The sequence below is a fragment of the Epinephelus fuscoguttatus genome, linkage group LG6 (genome assembly GCF_011397635.1).
Source record: "Epinephelus fuscoguttatus linkage group LG6, E.fuscoguttatus.final_Chr_v1".
Classification (NCBI taxonomy): Eukaryota; Metazoa; Chordata; class Actinopteri; order Perciformes; family Serranidae; genus Epinephelus; species Epinephelus fuscoguttatus.
Genome location: NC_064757.1, coordinates 19,116,097 through 19,130,336, shown reverse-complemented (window position 1 = coordinate 19,130,336; position 14,240 = coordinate 19,116,097). Strand labels below are relative to the sequence as shown.

Below are 14,240 nucleotides of genomic sequence, written 5' to 3'. Positions count from 1 at the left end.
AATTGAAGGAAAAACATTTAATTGTTAGGAATCAATAAGCACAATGTGAATCTGAATGAATACCCAGCCCTTACAGTAACTGTAATCTTCAATATCTATGGGGTCTAAGGCAGTGAAGCCATGTAAAAGAAATGCTGATGAGAGCCAGTGAAGAGGAAGAGGAGAGGAGAGGAGAGGAGAGAAGAGGAGAGGAGAGGAGGAAAACAGAGGGTTGATTCCAGCTGGAGTGTTGGCTCCGGCTGTCTATAGATTTGTCAAGACAAGTGTCGAGACAAGTGCACCTCTGTGCTTACCTGTAATGGCACAGGGGCAGGAGGGCGGGACAGGCTATTTCAATTCAGCCAAAGCGTGTCTGAGTAGGTCTAAGTGTTAGTGTGTGTGTGTGTGTGTGTGTGTGTGTGTGTGTGTGTGTGATTGCGTGTGTGTATTCGTCTGTGAGACAAGACAAAGAAAGAGAGAGGGAGTGATGAAGAAAAGCAAAGAAAAAGTGGAAACAAGTGTAGAGAGAGCTCCTGGACGAAAGGTGGAGGCGCAGAGTACAAAGATGACCGCATTAGAATATGAATCCAAGGCCCCGGGCACTCTTGGCACTTAAAGAGCCCCTAAAGTCAAGTGTCAACTATTATGTGTCATCAGTGGTGACACAGGGTCACAGAGCAGGACGGATGAGGTCAGCAACGGTGCTCACCCTCTCTCTCAACATGCACCATTAAACAGTTCCACAGTGTGCAAAAAGGACTGGCTGTCATTTGGGTGGAAAATAGGCTTTGCAGTGACAAGAACATCTATCCAGCTTTTTACAGAGGATTTTCTTGTACAGGATGAGACACTGTCTCTGATATTCAATTAGGTGAACAGAGTCAATATTTGCATAGACACATTCAGCTAATGATACGATATTTTACATAATATGCCACATGTGCATTAAAGGTGGTAACACTCGCAGATGTACCTCATTTCCTCCGATTAACTATCAAACAGGTACAAATAAAACACACAGGCAACATGCTGAATGTATAAAATGCTTCAGTTGTTTGCTGCTAAACCAGCTCTGTAATTACCTGAAGGATGTTTTAATTGTCGCATGTTCTACTCTTAATATTACTCAACGCTTTAGCAGCCCTCCAAGTGAGATTGATTGGATAAATCACTCGGAATTATGGGAAAACAGGAGGCCTGCCAATCAGCGATGTGTGAGAGAGTTTGTGTGCTTTCGGCATGTGTGTGGCTGGGGACGTGCCAGCACATGAGCACATGTACATGTTTGTTCGGATGTGTGTGTATCAATGTGTGTGTGTATGTGTGAAAGTATATAGGGCTGACAGCTGGGCTTGTTCAAAAGGCTTACCGAGCATTCTGCCTGTTTGGGAAGCAACAAGCGCACAGTCTATCTGAACAGGGATCTAAAACCTGTGTCAACAGCATAGTACAACTGGTGTAAACAGCCACTGAGTCAACATGCTATCATTCACATACCAATGGTGAAGCAGCTCTGATTTATTTTAGTGTAATATACTGTCATATTAGAGATAAAAAAGATCATAAAAAAGACAACTGTGTTCATCACAGCTCAAAAAGAAAGAGTTAATAAAGACCAACCCTCCAGAGAGTTCAGAGAGACGGTGCTTCCCTGTGCTCAGTGCTGGTATGTGTGTGTGCAGGTACTGTGTTTGCTGTTCCTTCATGTGTGTGTGTATCGGATGCCAACAAGTGTACGCGAGTATGACGCCACACTGTGTGTGTATGTGCAGACATGTGTGTCAGTCCATCAGCATGTCGGCGTCACAGCCCTTCACTAAGTCCCAGATTAACAGTGACAGGCAGAGATCCCTCTAATTATCTCTTCCTGGACCACATGCAAATGGCAGAGCCGCGCGGAGTGCAGCGATTGGCTGGGGCAGCCTGGGCGCTGCCGATGGGCTAATGAGCCTGGCGACAGGATACAACCTCGTGATGTACCACCAAAACAAACCCTCACCGTCACACTCGTCCACACACACACACACACACACACACACACACACACACACACACACACACACTTTATAATTTAGGCATTTAGCTGGTGCCCTTTTTAAGAGTGACTTTTGCAAAAATACATGAACATGATATTTGGCAGATACAAAAATTGAGCTCTTTTTGCAACTCCCGTGTTACAAAAGTGGACCAGCACACACACAAATATACAAACACACATTAACATTTGCAGTTGTCTGTGTGTGTGTGTTATTACTCATTCAGTCATTAGCGATATCAACACTGCCACTACTACTGTATAACTGATATGCAGCACAGCTCTCCTTGACTGCAGTATTGACTCAGTAAACAAAAATGTCTTATTAGTTTTTTCAATTCAACACTGGGTTCTCCAGTATAATCCTTCAATACACTCATCAAACAATCAAACATTCTGCGAGCTAGGAGCCTGACTCAGTGTCACCTCCAGAGGGTCTGAATAAAGATGGCACATGGAATAGAATAGTAAGAAAATGATGGACTGGAACAGACGGTCACAGTCTGGCTCTTGACAATGGACTGCTGCAGTCAGCTAAAAAGTCAACTCAGTAAATCAGCAGGAAACATGGCAACAGCGTCAAACAGTCCACCGCATCTTGAACTGAGTCCCAGTCCATCTTAACTGGTTGACAAAACTGGTTCCAGGGGCAAAATATGGAATTATTTTGCTGACAGAGCTGACAAAAAACAAATGCCCAGTGGGCCTGCTAGAATTTCTAAGCAAAAGCAAAAGTTTCTACAAAGTTCCTAAAGTCAGGTGTGGTGACAAAATACTTAAAGGTAACAAGTGTGGCAACTTAGCAAAGCATCACAGTGAACATTTTTCTGTTTGACGAGGTATTCAGTGATATTGCATTTTAAGATAGATATTAATACTACGTTACAAGGCTTAAATCACAGCCCATAATTTCACTTAATGTAATGTGGCAAGGCTAAATTGGTATTGCTATTATTGCGACACATCATTTTAAGTAGGCTGTACAAGACATGATAGACAGAATTCATCTATTCACTTCAACATCGACATGTCATTATTGTTTTGCTTCTCATCTTCACACTGAAAAAACAACAACAAAAAAAAATGTGTTAAATAAGCCATAAAGTTGCTGAATCATGGCTCATTTCATATTTATAAAAACCTGGTTTAAATAGCTGCTCATAAGGTCTGTGTAGCAAAAAGGGATCTTGCAAGAGAGCAGTTCAGCTTTGTGAGGCTCCAACTGCACTGGTGTCATCCTCAAAATTCTGGCATCAAAACAACAGAAATTCCTCCCCTACACCACCATTACACACACTGAAAACAAAAGCATAGCTTTCAATTGCTGTGTGGAGCACTGTCTTTATATTTGTACCATTAAAATACCCCAGTGTATTTGGAGAGCCTTGGGACTTGCCATTTTTAATCAGGAAATGGGGGGCTTTGTTTTGTCCCTGTTCCATCCAGCATTTCTCTCCATCCTTGGAGGGCTTTGCAGTAGATTAAGTGGTATTTTCATTTAGCTCTGGTGTTACAGAGTGTCTCCAACTATTTATCCATCCAAGGTTGGAAGTTGGAACAATCACAGAGGTTGCTATTTATGTTATGAAATTAACTGAAATCACAATATCTGTGAAAAAGAGGTCAGGTGAAAACTGCAGGAAGTTCACAATCCGTGAGGGGATAACCAGATAATCCTGTTGAGAAGCTTCCTTGTGGCATAAGCACTGTGCACCGACAATCCTGTCACTGAATGGTGATATTATTGTAACTATTGTGAACAATTCAAACCCTTTGGGAGAGGAGATTGCAGCAGTGAAATGGTTAGAATGTGATATGTGATATAATAACCAGAAAAGGATGGGACAACTCATTTACACATGGCTGCATTTCCATGAAAGAGGCATCTGACTCCTGAATGTACTTCTGAATGCTCTGTGCAGTGGAAATGACAGGTGAAAAGGTTTGTACTGTGTCAGCATTTACACTTAGAGCTGGACACTATGAACAGTATGTATTGACTTGACAATCACATCTACAGCGGCCCCCCCAGTGGCCGATCTGGCGAAAATAACTGGAGGCTGACATTAGTGAATTTAAGAAGCTGTGATGCTCATTTTTTAAGCTAGCTTGGAGAGAGTGGTATCACCTGAAACTGGACAACATTAGGTATCCATTAGCAACCATCTCGGCATTGCTTGTCGGAAAGGGGGGTAAATAATGCTCCATAGTAGGCTAAATTTTGGCGAGGGAAGAACTGGCATGGCCAATTTCAAAGGAGTCCCTTGAGCTCTCACCTCAAGATATTTGAATGAAAGTTGGTTTATACCCACAAGTCTCCCCTAAACTTGAGAAGACTTGTTTCTTACAATCTACACACTCTTTCAAATTAAAGCTGTATATTTGTCCTTTTAAGGATTGATTTCTGATTTTTTTGTGTTTGTGTCATGCACACTTACATTTGCCCAACCCTCACTGGTTTACAAGACACCATTGCAATAATGTTGCAGTAACAATCAAAAGATAAATGTTATCTAATTATTCAGTCCAGAAACAGAACACTCTGCCTTCTATTCCAGGCCTTGCAAAGAAGTTCAGCCACAAAAAGGTTCCCTTTCCTAAACAAAACTCAAATTTTTCATGATCATCCAACCAAAATAAATCAACATAGATAGAGGTCATCTCATGGAAAAGTACACTCCTTATGTATTCATATACAGGACAATAAAACAAGAAGTGAACCTCATTCACAGCTTCACCTAAATTACACAACAAACAAATTCTGTCTTCCTCTGGGGTGGCGTTAAACCTTCCAGTTTCTAAGGCTAATGGCAACGTTCCTGAGCGCAACTGTGCACACAGAGATATTTGTCCTTTGTTTAGACTATACTTCACGTAAGGTTCCACACTGTAGCTATTCTATATGAGACAATAAGTTTGTAGTTTCTGTAGACATGCAAAACATTTCACTCCAGATCTTCTAAATGTCACAAAGTAACCTGTTCTGGAAAATAAATGCCAAATTGTTAAAATGAAATAAGGATTTCAACTCATTAACCCAGGGATGACAGTGGGAGGTGTCCCAATTAAAAATCTTTTCAGTGAGTCTCTGATCCGACATCTTCACAGGTCTATTCCGAAGTGGAAGTATTTGACATTTATGCCTGATGTTTGGGAAAAGGACAACCAGCCTATCTAAAGAAAAATAATTGCCTAACATGTATAAAATATGTCATAACAGGATTGTTTTGGAACTCAAAATGTTAACTGTAGCAGTATTAGTCTATGAGCAGCAGTTAACTGTAAAATAAGAAAACAAGGTATCAGTACATAATTCGTTACGGTAACTCTCCATAATGACATAGCTTTCAACTAGCCAATGAAATTTGGTTATGGCTTTTGGTTTTGGCGTACTACCCCAAGATATTCAGTGGCCCCATCTGGCCACTTCAGTGAAAAACTTCAGGGGGTTCCACTGCATATCCAGTATTTAAAGTTAACTCAAATACTTTTTTAAAATCAACTTTTGACCAATGCAAAATCATTGTGCCTATATCAACTTTCATGGGAAAATAAATTAAGATTTGTTAAGGTTACAAGAGAATTTGGATAGTCAAGGTTGGATAAAAAGATGTTTAACTATGTTGCACCACTAAGTACTGTCTGCTGTAACCAAAGAGAACAGAGCAATGTGCAGTAATGACTGATGTCTTGTGTCCCTACAATGGTTTGACCATGACCACTCTCTGAGAAGATAGATTTGCCTCGACCCTCCAGATCGTTTTTAGAGGGACAAGACAAATATTTCAGATGTATCACACTGAGGCGTCATGCTGGAGGTGAGAGGAGGTAAAGGGAGACTGAGAGATAAATACAATAGAGGGGGAAGAGAGAGAGGGAGAGAGGGGGGAGAGGGAAAAGTGCGGCCGGCCTGCCTGCCTGCCTGGCTGACAGTTGACTCTGTTGGATGTGACTTTCACAGTCTGCTGGCGGTTTGTGTGGAAGCCATCACATCTGTGACTGGCCGTTTGATTAATGAGCCTCTCAGCTTGTCTGTGCAGTTTGAGGAGGGGCCACGGCCTTATCCCAGGCATCACTGATTTATTCGCCTTTGGAGCAAACCTCCAAATATCACACACACTGAAATATAAGAGCGAACATTCACACACATGCAGGCAGACACATGTACGCCCTCCACGATATGCATACAGTATACAAGTTGGTGCAGTGCAGATGCGTACGCACGCAGGCAGGCAGGCAGGCAGGCTTGGAAACATGCGCACAAGCTCGTCCCTCTCCTCCGCCACCTGCTTACGGCTAATGAAAACCTCAATGTGTCAGTGCTGTCCAGGGGTAGCGAAGACAAAACACACCATGTATAACCAAGCAGACAAAAGATGTATTCTGTCTCCACCAACACAAACTCCCATCCCTAGCTGTCAGTCAGTGGAGAGGACACACACAAGGGGATCGACGAGAGAAGAAAGAAGCCCTTCCTCAATGACACATCACACTCTCCTGATTTTCAAAAGTGACAAGTCTTTTGAATTTCTGGCCTCGCAAGACGAAGAGCCTGATGATGGCTTGAGAGCGTTTCTTCTTGTTTCTTTGGCAGCGGCAGCCATGAAATGTCACTCTGGCTAACCTTGAAGCTCTTTTCTCCTGTGTTGTTTAATGCTTCCAAGACTAGGGCAACCAACTGCTCAAAATGGTACGGTAACATCGCAGATAAAGATAAACGATTCTAGAAATACTTCCAGGTACATAAATGTGCATTAGCGTGTGCATACCCTCACACAGGCATGCTCATGTAGCTCTCACACACACACACACACACACACACACAAAGCCCCACCAACCGCAAGCACGCACTCCCTCATTCCCTGAAGCGTAAAGTAAGACCATTAATCCAGACACACTGAGATCCAGCTTCTCCCCAGGTTGATCAGCGTCCGTGGAGGAAGACGAACATTCTGACATATTTGTTTTTATTTTATTCCCTGAGAAAAAAGGCCCACCATATGGCAGAGCCCAGGAACAGATGGCGATTGCCCACTTCCTGAAAGCACAAGCGTCTATCGCTGCAATTTAAGGAGCCGCTCAAGCAAGAGAATGCCACAGACTGGCATTTTTCCACAAACTGCTATTGTTATGGACCTGAGGGGTAACAGCAACAATGAGACAATGCAGAGGAAATGCTTTAGTGTTCAGTAGTTACAGTGTAGCTTACCATATAAAGCTACCAAATCTATGGGTCAATGCTGCTAGTGCTCTCTTACTGTCAATGTGTGAAATAAAATCGCGCTTACTCGGAACATTAGCCGTAAAAAAAAAGATAGCGCAAGTCACAGCATATCTAAGTTTAAATTTACTGGTCGCCCATGTATGTGCTGTCACATGCTGGTTGCAGAAAATGGGACCTGGAGCAGTGGACCAGTGTTGTAGATGTAAGCATGAATGTCCTTGGATGATATTAGCTCCTTATGATGGAGTGGAAGAGCCGCCCTGTGACACATGAAGCTTCATCTCTCATACTTGGTTACCCCTTATCAACCAGGTCAGAGGACCTTCTCTGACATACCGACACAAGGAAAGTATCTCAAAAAGTCACCTTGGCAGATGAAGCTTAAAATGTGATTTTCTTCCGTGGCAATACTCCTTACTTTTCTTTATTTTTCCTGGATAGAAAAGGAAAAATGACAGCAAAGACTACAGTTTATTAAGGCCTTGTAACACAATGAGAGTTGACATAAGAAAAGAGAAGGGCCAGCATTGCTGCCATTAATTCCAAACTACATAGTGGTCGTGTTGCTTTTCACTGTTTCATACAAAGGTACTGTATGCTGTGACAGAGTTACAAGCATTTGCCAAATAAAAGAGGATTTCAAAGGCTAACCAAGGACAAAGCAGCAGAGTTATCCATAGATCACGAGTTGAAGAGAAACTATTCCATATCAGTTGAGTCACTTAGCACTTTGACTCCGCGCTTCTGCAACAAATGACGGCTCATAACTTGAAGTCAAAGAGGGAGGCAATGTGGACACATTTCAATCCGTAGATCATGCCAATTAACACAAAGCCATTGGTGCGCAATTTGTTCAAGGTGAAACGTCAAGCACATATTTAACCTGGGTATGTTATGCCATTGATTTTGGCATTTCATAAAAGGAGCCTTGCTTGAAAGCTGCTAGAAACTCATAATAAAGCAACTGAGTGAATACACATCAAGAGGGTTAATATAAATCGGAAATGTGCCGTAGTCCTTGAACTTTGATTACTGTACGATTACAATGATACTTCTGCAGTACAGCTCATTCATAAGTCAACTGTGCAACGGTATAAATCAAAGTTTATAGGCTAAGTGACATGATTTGAGTGTAGAAAGATGGTGTCAAGATAATGAAGATGGGATAAATGTGTAAGAGGCCAGGAAACAGAACAACTAGACAACTAGTTGGCCTCGGTCTGTTAGTCCATTACCTATCTATCAATCTATTTTTAAGACCTGCTATTTATCAAAAAAAAGAAAAGGAAAAAAAAAAGTCAACAGGTCAGTCCACTGGTTCCAAACCTTTTTTTCCTTAAGAGACTCCTTCTCCATCATTGAGTAAAGTGACGAGCCCTGAGTAAGTGACATATTTTAGGGATATTACATATCATATTCGATGCATAACAATACCACTGCAGAGCAACTGATAAAATGCACAATTAACTCAAACAGTGGTCGCAATAACTGCAGGAAGTTTGTGTAAAAAAAGCTATTGGCTGAATTTGAGCAGATTGAGCAGAATATTGTATCTGAGATGAGTTTTCCTGATATTTTTAGGATTTAATAAAAAATACAATTCTCTGTCTTATTATCCGTTTTATATTTTTAACAATGATACATTTCTAATAGGCTTCTTTTTTGGCAAATTCAAGGGTTTTTTTCTCCCTAATGCTTGGCCATTGCTCTCCTAGCCTTTTATTTGTTTTAACTAGGTACTTTTATAATGCAGGATGAGGCTGTTTAGTAGAAAGTAAAGGCTGGGAATGTGGCTTGTGTTCAGGTCTTCACTGTGCCCTTATCCTGTGAGATTCTATTTTATTTTCTTATGCTTATATCATCATTATTATCATTACAAGTTTATCTTGAATAATAATTGCAAAAACAATAAAAAAACAACAACAATTTCATTTAGTTTTTTTTTCACAGAAATGAATGAAATGCTGAGATACTGCCTTCCTGTATATTTTTTTTAAAAGTTTTCTTTTGCTAAGTGGGCTAGTCAACCTTCTCAACACTCAGTCAAAATATCTTTCCGCCTGTCAATAATCTAATCTTATCAGTGAACAATTCCACCACTTCTTACATCCATTGCACCAATCAGTCAGTACCTATCCAAGGCAGTGAGTCCACCAGGTAGTCAGCCCTTTACCCAGCAAACAAGAAGACTAAAAAGTTAGCCCACCCACTATTCCTCCATCTATCCATTCAAACTTCCAGACTGCCAGGAAGCCAGGTCAGCCAGTCAGCCAGTCAACCCTGGGGGTCCTGGGGTAGTATTAATCAGTCTGGTTTCTGCTGAAAAGCTCAATCTGCAGATGATGGATGAGCCATCGTGTTGAGGGAACTGAAGTGACAGGTGACAAAGAAGGACACACACACCTGTATAAATCCACTCTCCCTCCTGTCTGGCTACACCGTCAAGGTAGCAGGGTGAAAGTGTATGTGCGTGCGTTTATGTGTGTGCAGCGTGCAAGTGTCTCAGCATGTGTCCTGCTCTGCTAATGAAGTCATCTGAGCAGTGATTTAACAGCCCTGGTGTAAAAGCCTACCGCCCTTAACTCATAGCCTTGCTCCATTAGAATGTGATATAAACTCTGGGCACAATAACTGTCCTGCCACTGTAACAATATATAGGAGGCCAATGGGCCACACTGCTAACTCACACAGTCAAGGGAGCGAAAAAAAAAATATTGGCTGTGTACAGGGAAGGAAGTCATTCAAGGAGACTAAAACTCGTAAGACAGAAAATACAGAACATCACAAGGTTACAATGATAGGTGTATTTGTACAGTATGAGACAGCGTCATTACTATTAAGATTGTCAAGAGTGTAAGATTATGTCCTCCGGTTTGTCCAGCAACTGGAGGGAGCAAAAGAGTAATTGTTGTGAAGCCTCTGTGAAAACAGCCGAGGGCACTTCAGTCTGCGGTTATGCAGAAAGCGTTATCCTTATCTGCACTAACAAATGGATCAGTGGATCCGACATCAGTGCGCTTATCCCGTGAATGGTCTTCTATAGCTTGAGAGATATTTTTGAGTCGGAGATGGATCTGAGGAAAACTTTGACAGCTTACATGTCGCCAGCCGTGAAACTAACTTCCTGCTCTGTGCGAGCGTCTCAGGCAGAACCAAAGCCATTCTCCAAATCCTCCATGAAATCTGCTCCTCTGGCCCAACAAAGAGAGGCTAATGAGGCAAATGGCAGAATCTCAGACACTTTGATACTGTGAGATTAGGGTGAATTATATAACCTTTACCCCCCTCCCACTCCCATCCTTCCTCATACGTTTTGGTGGCGTGTCAGTATTGACTGCTCTCTCTCCCTCTCTGTGTCACTCACAATCTCAAACTGCATCCAATCTCTCTTTCTTTTTTCTCTCTCTCTCTCTTCCTATCTGACTTCATATCCACTTCATTCAGTTTCTATTCATGTATGCCCCAACACTAATTTGGCTCAGTCAAGCAATGACAGTATCTGTTTTAACATGCAACAAAGCAGCATATAAGGGGAGGAAGAATGGAGAGTGTGTATGTGTGTGTGTGGGAAGAGGGGGTAGAGGCACGGAGGCGACAAAGCTCGTCACAGCACAGCACAGCACAGAGCCGCGTACTTCACCCTTATTAGACCTGTGTCCTTGGCAGATGCAGAGCTTGCCCTTTGTTAGCAAGGTGTGTGTGTGTTACAATGGCGGTGATTTAGAATGGATTGGGCGTAGGCGTGGAGACAAGGTGCAGTAGCCCCATGGCTCCTTGATAGCTGGCAGCGTGACAGCTGTGAATGGAGAACAGGGAACAGCCTGAAGTATTGCCATCTAATATGTGTCACATACCTGCATAAATATTTATGCCCATTGCAGAGCAAAACAGGAGAGGAGGGGAGGATGGGACAGGGGTGGCGGACTTGGGCAAAAAACTCTTCAGTCAGGTGACACACAGCTCTTTTTCTTCTCTAACTACTTTTCTGGTTGTTTCAAGGCCTCAGGCGTACCCGATGAGCAGGCGCACCTCAATTACAGAAATCTGCAAACATTTTGTCCACGCAGAGAGTTGGTCACACATGTGCATGAACAAGGACAGGATTCCATGATTCAACACACACACAGCATATTACAGCACTCCAAAAATTTCCAAAGAGTTATTTCCACAGCCTCCATTGTGGGAGCCACAGGAGCCCTTGGCCTTTGAACAAAGTGGAAGTTTGAACCTCTGATGAAGAGCAGCAAGGCTATATGATCCCCGATGACTGGAGCTTACACCGAAGTTCAGTCAAAAGGGAATTTTGGGGTTGGAGGGAAACTTGCCTCAGGAGTCCCAGGTGAACGCCGCATTTTGTACAGGTAAAGACACTACTGATGCAGCACACGCCTCTGTGGAGCGGGGCTTTTATTTCATGAAAAGACTGCTCGGAAAACAAAAAACACCTGTGAGGATCATAATAAAAACATGGAAGCACAAAAAAAGACACTCACACTTGCGTTTGCATGTGCGCGCACACCGCTGTCAGTGAACATGTGTATGCGTAACGAGTGAAATTAGTGTTTTACCTGTTGGCCAGCAGAGTTTTGAAGGTGACCTGACTCATGCCCTGATAGGCTGGCAGCAGCCTCGGCCAGTCCCATGCCCAGTCGACCACTGCACTCTGTTGATGTATGAGGATAGCGTATTGTTAGTTATTAATCAGGGTTAATACCATCAGTGCATTACCGCTCCAGCTGGGACCCACTAACAAAGGAGGAGGGGGGTCCCCAGCGCAGGCTACCGACACCAGGCGATCAATCATGTCCGCACAAGAAGGTTTTTATTCCAATAAGACAGCAATTAATTTATAAATCCATTTGGGGGGATGTAGCCATCATTTATAGAAAGATAAATCAATTTTGGGAGGGAGTCGTTACTCTTGTGACTGCTCGGCTTTTTTTTTTTCTTACCATCTTCAATGGCACCCCGCCAACCCCCCCCCCCACTCCTTTTCTCTCTCCATCTCTCTCTCTCTCTTTTTTTTGTAAACACACACACGCACACGCGTACACACAAACACGCTTGGCACTAGCACCATATTGGGAAAGCAAATAAAAATCAGATTGCTTTGATTGCCAAAATGTCACTCTTAACTCCAGGCTGAGTTTTATTGACAAAAGGAGGAGAACTCCACTCGTTCCCTCCATCCATCCATCCCCCCTCTGCTCCTTCCTCGTAGGTGATTGATGGATGTAACTTTTTTTTTCTCCCCCCCCCCTCCCTCCACCCTCCATTTTATTTGACAAACAACACAGGCACCTGAAGCGGAGAAGGCATTTTAATCATTCTCTTAATAGGGTGTTTCTATGCAAAGCTATGCAGCCTCCTGTGATAAGCCAAAAACAGGCCAAGTCTTAGGATTAAAACGTGTCTGTTCTTGAAAAACAATGGCGGCAACACAGCTACATTACAAGGGATGTACTGTGTGTATAAATACATCTAATCCATTTTTAAAAAAAAGTTAAAAAAAGACACACGCAAGCCTGTCTTGAGGAAATACTAGCTTTTGTTGATTGTTTTCTGTGATATCAGCGGGATTTCCCTTGATAGTAGTAGGGAAATGAGGGGGAAAGCCGACAGCTCTCACGTCAAGCTAAAACTACCTGTAGCTAGACTTATCCCCTTTATCGGGGGGAAAAAAATCTAACAATTAACTCAACATCACGGTGGCACTCCTGGGAGTAAGTTTGGGGTAAGAGGGTATACGGTTCAAAGCCCCAAAGAAGTGCACTTTAAGACTGCACTCTCCTTTAACATTACTCATTCTTTCATGAAAAAGGATTCTTCTCTCATCTGTTCACCTTTTCAGTGTTCTTTTCTTCCTGCCAGCCTAACTCCTGCTTGGAAAAAGGCAGCGACCTATGGAGAATAGGAGAGCCGAGCCCCAGAAAGACCTGACAACTTCAGAGATTGCCACAGTATCCAGTTCGCTAGAGACTCAAACAGCTCCTAACCTTCAACATTATGCTTCTGGCCTTGGGAGAAAGTTAAAACGACAACGCCCTGTACATCACAAGTACACCCACACGGTACAAAGACTGAGGACACGAAGAAGCTCCAGTAATCACTAGAATATCAAAGACATTTTATGGAGCTAAAATAAATAATAAATACATGATTGTGCTGCCAAAATAATCTATGATGATAACCTTAAAAATGCTTGACAAACCTGATCCAGCTTCTTCTTGCCAATGTGGTCAAATTGGTGGAGAGGGTTGAAGCCGGCTGTGTGTGCATGACTCTCAGAGCTAGGGTCAAAGTTGACCAATTCAGGAGGATTACTGGGCGAGTTTGCGCTTCCACTTAGTTTAGACATCAATAGTTCCTGAATCCAAGACGGAAGGGAAAAGAGAGGGTAAAAACACAAGAGAGACAGAAAGTAGAATGGTTGAAAAAGACATATTATGACTGACAGAAAATACTCTGTTTGGAAAAGGGCTGACAAACTAAGACCAACAGAGAAAGGCCAAAAAGTTATTTACAAGAAAAACTAAACTTCCTCAGACTGAAAGAGCAATAGAGCACACTCAAGGACATTCAGCATACTGACATTGGCAGCATTTTTACAAATACTGCATTTTCATTTTTCATTTGTGATAATGATAATGCACTTTGAATTTTACTAAGTGAATCAACAGACAGGTTCAGACAGGTTTTTATACTGCACTTCTTTCCAATAGAGCAGAGTGATGTGCAGAACTCTCTCTATCCACGTATTCCCCTATTGATCAGCCTCACAAAAGTATAATTAATGAAAGACGTTCAGGAACAGAGCAACGAAAACACAGAATATACAGTTTATAACACTGTAGAGAAGCAGAAGGGTTTTCAGGACAACAGTACACTTTCCACTTATGTCTCTGCAACCTTTGCTGCGGTTGCTTCACACAGGTGTCTTGCAAGATGTACACTATAACGTAATGAGTGTGTGTACGTCTCTATAAGTGTATGTGTGTCTGC

General features: G+C 42.4%; 1 protein-coding gene across 1 annotated transcript in view; it reads right to left on the bottom strand.

Moving 5' to 3' along the window:
- The window catches only part of kiaa0825 (KIAA0825 ortholog), a 133,297-nt gene that overhangs the window by 62,196 nt on the left and 56,861 nt on the right, over positions 1–14,240 (bottom strand). Inside the window, exons 21-22 of the mRNA XM_049578703.1 lie at positions 13,450–13,605; positions 11,807–11,901 (exon numbers count right to left, since the gene is read on the bottom strand). Of these exons, the coding sequence (XP_049434660.1) occupies positions 11,807–11,901; positions 13,450–13,605 (251 nt within the window). The remainder of the gene's footprint in view (positions 1–11,806; positions 11,902–13,449; positions 13,606–14,240) is intronic.